This window comes from Maniola hyperantus, chromosome 16 (genome assembly GCF_902806685.2).
Source record: "Maniola hyperantus chromosome 16, iAphHyp1.2, whole genome shotgun sequence".
In the NCBI taxonomy this organism is placed as follows: domain Eukaryota; kingdom Metazoa; phylum Arthropoda; class Insecta; order Lepidoptera; family Nymphalidae; genus Maniola; species Maniola hyperantus.
The window spans coordinates 8,426,626-8,438,241 of record NC_048551.1 but is presented as its reverse complement, the minus strand read 5'-3'; the positions used below and the strand labels follow the sequence as shown (position 1 = coordinate 8,438,241).

Genomic DNA, 11,616 nt, shown 5'->3' with positions numbered 1-11,616 from the left:
TATGAAATAATAAGACTTTTAATATCCCATACAAAAGATTTAGAAAATGTATTTTTTAATTAAAATTTTAATAAATTAGCAGGTACCTAATCGTATAAATAGCGTAGTAGCGTTTAATTATATTATTATTAGGAAGGCTTACAATTTACGAAAAAATATAATTGATAAGGTTATTTTTTCTTTAAATAAATTTCTTTAAATTATTAAGTATAGGTTAGTAAGTTTTATATACAATATAATACATGATTTTTTCCTTACAAAGAGATTATTCTCTTTCAGCCTCCCACAATCATACTTATAAATATGGTTTTCTTTGATTGATCCAAGTTCTTCTAAAATAGGTGGGTTATTTGAAGTTGGCACCATTTGCCATGAAATCTTCAATTTCTGCGACACTAAAACAATTAAAAAAGTATCTGGATATAAAATACTGAAAAACTTTTTATTAAGCCAACGAAAAATAAATTGAAAAGTGAAAAGTAAAATGAACCTCTTTAGTCTCAATGACGAAGGTCTTAAAACTATGTTAGTTACATCATTAATGAAATCTCAAGGTGCTGGAATGGCGACCTCGCACCGGAAGGCGGAGCGTTAGAAGACCCCCATTAGATGGATGGGCGACATCAGACGAGTCGCAGGGAGCCGCTGGATTCAGGCAGCGCAAGACCGTGGCGTAGGGACTTCCCTACAAGAGACCTATGTCTAGCAGTGGACGTCTATCGGTTGATGATGTGTGCTTACGTTCTAGGTACGAAGGTCAAGTTGTCGACTCCGGTCTCGGTGATGAGTACGTCGTCCTCGATGCGCACGCCTCCGAAACTTCTGAACTGGTTCACTCGCTCCCAGTTGAAGAACTGAGCTTGCTTTGGATTGTTTTGAGCTCCGTCCAAGAGCTGAAACGATTAAATTCAAAAATCGATTAAAGCCAGAAACTATACCCAGAAAAATAAAAAAACTTCGCCACATTGAGCAAAACTAGAGGAACTAATTTACCTATAAAAGACTAAAATTTATTTCATTTCATATACTACATAATATATACTATTGAAGAATAGAAATAGATTTATTTGCTGATCCAACACCTGTTAAACACAATAAATATTTACAAAATTAGCAGTCTACAATGTGTCTTGCCAACTAAAAGGCCTGAATTCAGCTAAATGTTGTGCTATCTGTATAGCTAAATATATGTTCTGACCAGGAAGTTAGTTGATACTAACCCTGTGTATAAAGTAGCACCCTGGTTCGATAGTGAGCACCATGCCGGGCCGCAGCGCGCGCGCGGTGCGCAGCCTGCCCAGCGGGCCGGAGGGGCGCGGCGGGCAGTGCGGCAGGTAGCCGCCCACGTCGTGCACGTCCAGCCCCAGCAAGTGGCCCAGCCCGTGCGGCTGCAGGACACCGTTTACCCCGTTCTAACCAGAAATTACATTAGGGTAAATCCGGAACAAGGAAATTCGTAGACCAAAAGTAACCGATTTAACTCAAAGGATTAGCAAGCTGAAGGGAAAGTGGGCAGGCCATATCTGATACAGAACCGACGGTTGATGTTCTGACACCGCGGTAAGCTCAGTGAAGGACGACCTGGATAACCATCCTGTTGGACCGATGACCGAGGTGGCGGAAAGCGGATGGATGAGGAAGGCGGAGGACCATATTTGGTAGCGAGCTCTTGAAGAGGCCTACAGGCGGCTGGATTGGACTGGAGCCTCTTTTGATAAGTCACTATTTACTTTAGTCAGTAGTGGTAGGGGTACGAGTTAATCAAACCCAATAGCCCAATTTGAGCCTCGATAGCTCAACGCTTAAGGCGCGGACTGAAATCCGAAAGGTCGGCAGTTCAAACCCCACCGGTTGCACTATTTACTTAGTTGGAAGGGAAACGGGAATATTATTCATGGCTAATATTCTTTAAAAAAAAACATAGACCCAATCTGCACGCTCCCATCTTGATTGATCAGATTGTTCGTGCGTGTTCGCACGAGTCAAATTCATATGAAAACCCCCTAAAGTGTGGCTAGTCTAAGTCCTCCAGTATCGGAGACTTTCGTAGCTTTGTAAACGAAGAGATAGCAGTTGATCGCACGACTCCGTTGCAATTCGCGGTCGGGTACCTTAAAGTCTACTCGTATATTAACGTCCGAGAGTTAGTTGTTCAGTAGTCTCACCTCGATCATCTCTTCAACATCTCCTTTGAGCAAGTCGCCTTTTTTCAAATGTTCTAGCATGGCACGGTTCGCAGTCAAGTGCATGTCGCTCCACAACACTCCAGGTTTTGCTTCTCTGACAATAAAATTTCGAAAAAGTTAGGAAAAGGAATCGATTTTCCAGTACCCACAACTAGGGATTGCAATCAGGCATGATTTTCTATCTGGTTAGATCCGATAGGATTGGCGTTAATCCACGGGGTGATTACGTAAAACGTTGCAGTAGCGACAGCAACGCGACAGCAGTAGCAATGTAACAGTTCATTTGCTCTCTCTTCTTCTTATTTTGCTTTGTGGCTATTGCTGTCTCTCTCTAGCCTTTACGTTTGACAGCAATGATCGCGAGATTTACGCCTGTCGCAAGCCTGTTGCGAGATACGTAATCACCCCGCCGGTCATCCGATATTTTATTAATTATCTCAAAATCGGCTGGTTAATAGTAGGTAAAGTGCAGGGTAAATTTTAAATTGATAAACAAAAAGTTTATTTCAATATAGGTAAGGACTGAAGAAATTAAGATAATCAACTTTTCTTTGAAACATTTACCTACTTCTTTTCCGTTAGATTAGAATTTAGAACACAAATCACCTTAGAGTTCATGTCAAAAGTACGGTTCACCTTTAAAATATGGACTAAAATCGTGCTTCTGACATGAAATTTGACACAAAAAGTTAAAATGGCGCATGAACAGTTAAACTTTAGGCGTTATACCTGACAACAGCGTCTCTAGCAGCTAACACGGCTTCGTAGATCAACTTCTGGTCGCTGGTGAACTTCCCGTTGGCGGGGAACGAGCACGTGATGTCGGCCGCGTACCCCGCGTAGTTTCCTCCCATGTCGAACAAACTACGCAAAGATTATAATAGCTGACTTATAGCCAGGGTTGGTATTGTTTTAAACCTACTTTTAATCCTATTCTAAACAAAAATGTTTACAACTAACGATTTAAGGCTTATTTCTTGGTTTAACGACAATAGTTAAAATGTTCTTTCCTGCTTCACTGAAGTAAATTTTTGGAGTTATAAATAGGGGGTCAAAGTTTGCATGAAAGTCTCTCGAGTTATATCCATGAAAATTAAAATCTGGCTTTTCGGTAAAAAAATAAAGAAGTGCTTATTTCAGCCAGTTCAGGAGTCAGCTAGTTGAATAAAAGAAAACTAGTTTATGCCCGCGACTTTGTCCGCGTAGACTTTCAAACAAACCACTATTTTACGCCCTTAGGGGTCGAATTTTCAGAAATCCTTTCTTAGTCGATGTCTTCGTCATAATAGCCAAATTTCAGCTCAATCCGTGCATGTAGTTTGAGCTGTGCATTGATAGATCAGTTAGTGAGTTTTTCCTTTTACATGGTACATAGACTAGCGACCAGCCCTGGCTTCACACGGATAGCTTACTAAAGTTTTCGTATGGATCTTTAATTTATTGAAAACTAGATGATGCCCGCGACTGCGTCCGCGTGGATTTAGGTTTTTGAAAATCCCGTGGGAACTCTTTAATTTTCCGGGATAAAAACTAGCCTATGTCCTTCCCGGGATGCAAGCTATCTCTGTACCAAATTTTGTCAAAATCGGTTGAACGGTTGAGCCGTGTAAAGCTAGCAGACAGACAGACACACTTTCGCATTTACTTATAATATTAGTATGGATAAAATATAGCCAATGTCACTCAGGAATAGCTGTATATACTGGCGAAAGAATTTTTAAAATCGGTTCAGTAGTTCCAGAGATTACCCCTATACAAACAAACTTTACCTCTTTATAATATTAGTATAGAAGTATAGATTAAATTATCATTCATACCACATATCCCCATCGTGGATCATCTTGGCATTAGGCGCGGCGGCGTGGCCGTAGTGCAGCGTGGCGCCGTTGTGCCCCGACCCGCATATACACGTGTAGGACACGTGGCGACAGCCGCCCACGCGGTAGCAGTGGTCCAGGAACACTGACTCACACTGGTACTCCATCAGCCCCGGCCGCGCGAACAGCATCACCTGGCGTTTACAAACCCATAGAAAAATCGCTTTTGGGAATTTTTCTTTCTTAAAACTACGTTGTTGGCCCATTTTTGGCTACAACTGTGTTGAAAACAGCAAAATCGCCCTATAAATTGTACAAAATTTGACAACGTTTGAAACTTTTCTTAGAAGAACAGTTTTTTTTTAAATATTCTTTATTGTACACCAAAAAGAAAAGACACAAAAAGAAACATGTAAAAGAAGAACATACAATTAGCGGCCTTATCGTTGTGAAGCGATCTCTACCAGGCAACTAGGTTGAAGAGGATTTAAAGGCTAGTGAAACTGGGTTTAAGGTGTACGTAAGTTGTTAAGGAACATAAAGATAATAATTATAATATAAGTAATATGTCACAAGAATATTATTCTAGAACGCTCATAATACGACGATAAGGAAATTTATACTTTTACCGCAGCCCTTTTTTATGTAGTTTGCTCCAATTTACATCTACCTACATTTTCAGCCTTCAGGAAACAGAGCTGGAACTTATACATTTTAACTTGTATTTTTTTTTCTTAAACATGTGAATAAGAAATAAATGTTACCTACAAAGTTAAAAGTGCCATTTAAGCTAAAAATATGAAAAAAACCTTAAATTTACCTGTTTATGAGCGTCTGATGACACTTTGCAAACATAACGCATAACTTCGATTTCTTCAGGTGTCTTTATCACCCGCCTGAAAAGAAGTTAATTTCATAATTTTAATAATCTATTTAAAAATGTTTCCTCAACAAAACAACAGTCAATTTATGGTCAAGGTATTAAGTAGATTTGTAGGCTAACAGCTAATGCTTGATAAGGCAATCAGTTGATAAAAGTAATAATGCTTCAAAACCGGTTGATAAAGTTATCATTAAATAAATATTTGATTAATAGAATTGCTGATACAATGATACTAGGTACATTTGAGCGAGATGGAATTATTTTGATTTGAAATTTCTTTATCCGCATAGGAAAGACACACAGAGGTGCTTTTATAAAAACTACTAGATAATGATGCCCGCAACTTCGTCCGCATGGATCTAGGTTTTAAAAAAATATTTGGGATCTCTCTGATTTTCCATGATAAAAAGTAGGTATCCTATACCCATCTCCACAATCCAAGCTATGTCTGTGCAAAATTTTATCAAGATCGGTTCAGCGGTCGAGCTGTTAAAAAGTAACAGACTAACAGGCACACTTTCGCTTTTATAGTATTAGTATATGGCTTCAAAACTAAATTTTCAGAAGTAAACACTTTTGTTCTACAGATCTGTCTGCAAGCGCCCTGTCAATTTAGTTTAGTTTTTGTGTTAAATTAAATTGGTACCTATTAGAGTAAAAAAATTAAAGTTAACTTACAATTCAGCGATGATAGGAAATAGTATTTCATTGTCCACTTTGAATCTGAAAGAAGTTAATTTAGATTATAAAAACCGGCCAAGAGCGAGTCAGACTCGCGCACCGAGGGTTCATGCATAAAAATCTGTTTAAGAATGCATCTACAGGTAAAGCCCTTTCATTATTATTATTATTTATTTATTTATTATTTAATTTTATAGTATGCAGAGATTAGAACAGCCATAAAGCCCAATTACACTAATTAAACTACGAGTACTAACTAACATAAATATACTTACAAAAATTGTTAAAATTACAAATATAACAATTAATAATAAAGTCATATGATATCCCACTTGGTACCTATATCAATCTTACTTTGAAAATTGAAAATATTAATTATTTGTTCATAAACACATTTTAATTTTTTTTGTGATGTAACCACAAATTCAAGTTTTCGTATAGACCTAACTACCTGCCAAATTTCATGATTCTAAATCAACGGGAAGTTCCTTATAGGTTTGTTGACAGACACGACAGACAGACATACAGACAACAAAGTGATCTTACAAAGGTTCCTTTTTTCCATTTGAGGTACGGAACCCTAAAACAAAACTTAAAACTGGAAAACAGATTTTTTCGCACGTACAAAGCAATGGGCAACTGTGAGTGCAAATTAAAATAAAACTTACTCATCAATTCCTTCAAAAACTGCCTCCTTTGCAGTAAGGCCACTGTCTGTGTTTGGTCCACTCTAAAATTACATAACAATATTAAAACTCATTTAAATACTATAATTAACTAGATGATGCCCGCGATTTCATCCACGTGGCTTTAGGCTTTCTAAAAACCCTGTGGGAACTCTTAATAAAAATATATATGGGATAAAAACGGGTAGCCTATGTCCTTTCCCAGGATGTAAGTTAACTCTGTACAAAATTTCATTAAAATCGGTTAAACTGTTGGGCCGTGGAACACTCTTTCGCATTTATAATATTGGTATGGATATAAAAATATCTTCTATATATAAAAATGAATCACAAAATGTGTTGCTGATCGCAAATCTCGAGAACCGATTTCGCTAATTATTTTTTCATAGTATTCCTTGAAGTACGGGGATGGTTCTTACAGAGAGAAAAATTAAAAAAAACTCCTGAAAAAGAATCGACTGTTAGGCGTTACGAAGTTCGCCGGGGCAGCTAGTAAAATATAAATAATTAATAGTTCTAGAAAAATACTTACAAGGGTTAGAAGAGTATCAGGATTGAAAGATTTCAAAATATCATGAAGCTGAAAAAAAATAGGGTTAATATAGCATTTCATATAGATGTAAATTAATTTTATTTATCAAGTTTTAGATAATGTCCATGACTCATTATAATTATATTATATTAATTATAATAATCTATTTAATAATTCTCTGGTCTAATCCAAGATCTATTTGAGTAGAACCAGCAAGAACATAGTATTATTTTATCCAAATGCTAATAGGATGATGTTTACAGTTCATGCTAACTTCTTCGACTTTGCTCATGTGGATTTAGATTTTTAAAAATCCTGTAAAAATTTAATGTGTTTAAAAAAATGATTTTACGAGATAAAAAGTAGTCCATTGATAAATATATATATAGTCCATTGATTCAGTCAAGCGGATGAGCCGTGAAAAGGTAACAGACAGACTCACTTTCGCATTAAAAATATTACTAGTATGGTCAGCCATACTAATAAATAATAATATTAAATAATTTTGCGATCTCACTCCTAATGGTAGATTTGGCGCTCTTTTTAACCGACTTCAAAAAAAGGAGGAGGTTCTCAATTCGTCGGAATCTTTTTATTTTTTTTATTTTTTATGTATGTTCCCCGATTACTCAAAAACGCCTGGACCGATTTTGAAAATTCTTTTTTTGTTTGAAAGGGTATACTTCAAAGTTGGTCCCATTTCAATTTGGTGAAGATCTGATGAACATCTTCGAAGATAGATACTGGAACTCCTCAACGGATAAGAGTAAATTGCTCGCGATCAGTGTAATAGCTTAGTAAACAGTAGATTTTTAACCAGTCATAGCATAATTCCATGGGGCCACTAAAAATTGTGAAATAAAATTTTTTTACAAAAAAAATAAAAACCGACTTCGTTACATAAACACTAAAAATTGAAAAATAATTTAATTTATTACCGAATATATTATGTATACAAGAGTTAATATAGTTCCATAATAATATTTTTTGGGGTCGGTGCCAATGAGGTGCCATTGTGGAGGCCCATAAAAATATGAAGTCTAGACGATTCGCGCAGCTAAAGCTAATTGGCACCGGCACCAAAAAGTATTATTATGGAACTATATTAACTCTTGTATACATAATATATTCGGTAATAAATTAAATTATTTTTCAATTTTTAGTGTTTATGTAACGAAGTCGGTTTTTATTTTTTTTGTAATTTTTTTTTATTACTATACAAAATGCCATATGTGTAAGTACACATGAAATGAATAATTATGATATGATAATACTTCAGTTCAAGGCATTGGCAAACCACAGAAAAAATAAGTGGTACCACATCCTGAGTAGGCATATCTGAGCGCCCACCACATTATGTATTGTTCTATGAGAATTTCCACTATTATTTATAGCTTTAAGTTTAAGTACCTACGTAATTAATTATCACCACTATATCATCTTACAAATTAACAATTTTGACCATCAGTAAGCATAACATGTTACCTATTCTGAATAAATAATTTGACTTTGACTTTGTCCGTTATAAACTGTGAATTTGTGGTAACAGCACAAAAAAAAGTGTGTTTATAAACAAATAAATAATAGGGTCTTGGATTGTAGTAATGAAATGAAGTGATTTTTTGTATAGCTGTAGTTTATGGGGTATTATTTAACGGTTTAATATAACAGACTCTTCTCACTCTGAAAGGAGACCTGTGCTCAGTAGTGGGCCGGTAATGGGTTGATCATGATGATGATGATGATGATGAAATATAACGGGGCTACGACTCTCAGCAATGATAATATGATGCAGTATGATGCCAATAGGGTAATTTATCTTTTCTTGAAATTTAATTTGATCCTAAAGTGATAATAATAAACTACCAAAAAATTTACAAAAAATTTATTGATCGATAAGTGCAATAAAAATGCATTTAAATTTTGCATGTCAAATTTCGCCGCGAAAACGCTACCCGCAATCTTTTTAGGTTCATGAGGTGCCATGACGTCACACGGATTGGTAAGCAACTGTGTTTTTTAGTGAAATACATTACAATTTCAATCCATGTGACGTGACAGTCGCAATTAACATGGCGGCAACGATATCATGCGTTTTGGATATTTGTAGATCAGACAAATAAGTGAAATCTTTAAAATGAATAACATTCATTATATAATTTTATTAATTGAAACTAACATTTTTCGATTGCTAATTGGTAATAGTGTCATGTTTATATATTTTTAGATTTTTCTTGCTTGGTGTAAAATACCATATTGCAATAAAACTACATTTAAACTGCTATGTTGCGTCTGTTTAGAACAACAAATAAATCTAAGTTACCTTGACACCACAAGATTGTAATGATAATTGATAAAACAAATACTTAGATAACAATCTAAAATACTTAATTTATAATCTATGATCTAAATGACATTGGTTAAACTTTAAAGGATAAAGAATAGCTTATCCAATTAGAATGTCAATTGAATGTATGTGATTAAAATATTTTTTTATTTAATGACTAGATGATGCCCGCGACTTCTTCCGCGTGGATTTAGGCTTTTAAAAATCCCGAGGCAATTCCGGGGAAATTTCGTCAAAATCGGTTGAACGGATGGGCCGTGAAAAGCTAGCAGACAGACCGACACACTTTTGCATTTATAATATTAGTATGGATTCTTATCTTGCTTTGAGTTTACATGCTAAATCTCAAAGCATTTCTTGTGTTCATCAGTGTAAGTGGCCATAAGTGACCAAATAAATAAAATAAAGATTTACCTGGTCAACATAATGGACCTCCTCAATACCATAGATTTTCTTGAACTCACAACATGTGAGCAGCTTGCCCATCCACACTTCATATTCTTCTGGTAGACGGGGCACAAATAGATATGCCTTTTTTGTCTTCACATCTAGTGCAAAGTAGCATCCTGGCTCCCTTACACCACACACCCAAGTGAAGTATGCTTCCTGAAATCAAAATATATTTATGAATAAAAATTTTATACAAATTAAAATAAGGATTTATCTGCAGCTTTCCATTTAAGTAAGTATTTTCACGATATTATAAAATATGTGAAATGTTTTTCTGAGTGTCATTCTGCTAACTTTTCCAACTTTTCAAAAATCTAAATTCACACAAACGAATTTGTGGCCATCATCTAGTTAAATAAAAAATCTAAATATATAAAAGGAAAAGCTGACTGACTGACTGACTGATCTATCAACGCACAGCTCCAACTACTGGACAGATCAGGCTGAAATTTGGCATGCAGATAGCTATTATGAGACAGGCATCTGTTAAGGAATATTGAAAATTCAACCCCTAAGGGGTTAAAATAGGGATTAGAAATTTGTGTAGTCTACCCGGACAAGGCGCGAGCATAAGCTAGTATAATATAAAAAGAGTAAATTGTTTCCTCACCTGTCTAAAAACATATTGAATGTCTGTATCGTAATGGCTTATGTCGTCTCCACCTTGCAACACAACCACTTGACCATTCTGCAACTTCTCCGTAAGCCGCTCTCTGTTTTTAGCAAATAGTGACAAGGGCACTTCTAGAGTGCCGGGCCCCATAGACCATGCTTCTATCATCGTGGCTAAACTTACAATGGAGCGATGAAATTTAATTTCTCTAGTTGCGTTCGCTTTGCTTATCACGGTGATAAATTACGTTCGATATGAGTTATCGTTTGCGTTACCACAAAACAAAGTACCTATACAGTGAGTGATAGGATCTTTATGTCGTATCGAACTTCACTTTGGTGTAAATCGTATAAACACTTGCCATGTACAGTGCACACTATATTATATAAACAAATAGAAACAGGGCTTTTTGATTCTGATTTATATAAAATAGGTATTATGTTTTCATTGCAAGTTTTTTCTAAATAAATCAAATTGTAATGTTGTTTTTCTTGGGATGTCAACAAAATCACAATTAAATCAATAACATGTCAAAGTGACATCAACACAACACATACATTCATACTTGACACATGTCAAGATGACACTTGTTGAGAGGAGCTCAAAGAGCTATATGCCATAAAGCAAATTAAGTAGAAAAAGAATAAGAAAGAGCTATATATACAGCACGATATACAGGTACAGTGCGACAAGGCTATCTTGGCGCGTGGTGAAAATCGGAACTAACGTTTTGAATATTCTAAGCTTGGTTCTAAGCCTTTGTTCTCCAACAGCGCCTAACTGTCAATGTCATTCAAGTGCCAAGAGAGCCTTGTCGCACTGTACCGACAAGCGATAAGGCGACAAGGCTCTTTTGGCGCGTGGGGAAAATAAGAATTAACACCGCCATCTTGTGAAGTGTCACGCTGTCTCCCACGGACCTAAAAGAATTTTTAAAGTACTACTTTACAAGCTCTCCTTATAAGCGGTGTTGCTAAGTAAAAAATCTGAAATTCACTGTTTTTGTCAAATATTAGAGCCATTCTATAAACATTACATCACCATTTCTCCTGATAATATACCTACAGCATAAATGTGTACCTGCATCTTATAGCTATATTCAGCACTAGGTACCTAAATATATTTATTATTATAATAATATATTTTATAATTATTCTAGTAGGTACCGTACGACCTATTCTTACTACTTTTTAATACAACCTTGAATGGGAAGCTGCAAGAAACCTCTGTTTAGAGATAAGCATTTCCAATGTAACTTTATTTATTACTACTATGTAACTACAATTCCGGTACTTACATTAAAAATAAAAATAAATAAATATATGATATAGTATTTGAGCAGGTAAACATGATAAGTTGCAAGACCATGGATTATAAATGGTTTTTATTATTCTTTCTCGATTTGGGAACAGGGACGGCTT

General features: G+C 35.6%; 1 protein-coding gene across 2 annotated transcripts; it reads right to left on the bottom strand.

The window, feature by feature from the left end:
• Positions 1-4: 4 nt before the first annotated feature.
• Dip-C (dipeptidase C) lies at positions 5-10,718 on the bottom strand. Of its 2 annotated transcripts, XM_034977097.2 has the most exons (12): positions 10,193-10,718; positions 9,547-9,738; positions 6,786-6,833; positions 6,236-6,297; positions 5,565-5,609; positions 4,824-4,899; positions 4,004-4,197; positions 2,916-3,050; positions 2,166-2,280; positions 1,221-1,412; positions 742-893; positions 5-395 (listed from the first exon to the last, which is right to left on the bottom strand). In XM_034977097.2, the coding sequence occupies exons 1-12, from the start codon at positions 10,361-10,363 to the stop codon at positions 347-349; spliced, it is 1,431 nt and encodes a 476-aa protein (XP_034832988.1). In that variant the 5' UTR covers positions 10,364-10,718; the 3' UTR covers positions 5-346. The 2 variants fall into 2 exon arrangements, with proteins under 2 accessions (XP_034832988.1, XP_034832989.1); XM_034977098.2 differs by lacking the exon at positions 5-395 and having other exon boundaries at positions 738-893.
• Between the last annotated feature and the right edge of the window lie 898 nt (positions 10,719-11,616).

Bases quoted from the DNA above. Each gene is read 5' to 3' on its own strand.
- Dip-C (XM_034977097.2), bottom strand. From the start codon at position 10,363: ATGATAGAAGCATGGTCTATGGGGCCCGGCACTCTAGAAGTGCCCTTG. The intron at 5,610-6,235 runs GTAAGTTTTATT...AACTTCTTTCAG, and splicing joins GTTTTTGAAGGAATTGATGA to ATTCAAAGTGGACAATGAAA. The intron at 4,198-4,823 runs GTAAATTTAAGG...TGTAAACGCCAG, and splicing joins CATCAGACGCTCATAAACAG to GTGATGCTGTTCGCGCGGCC.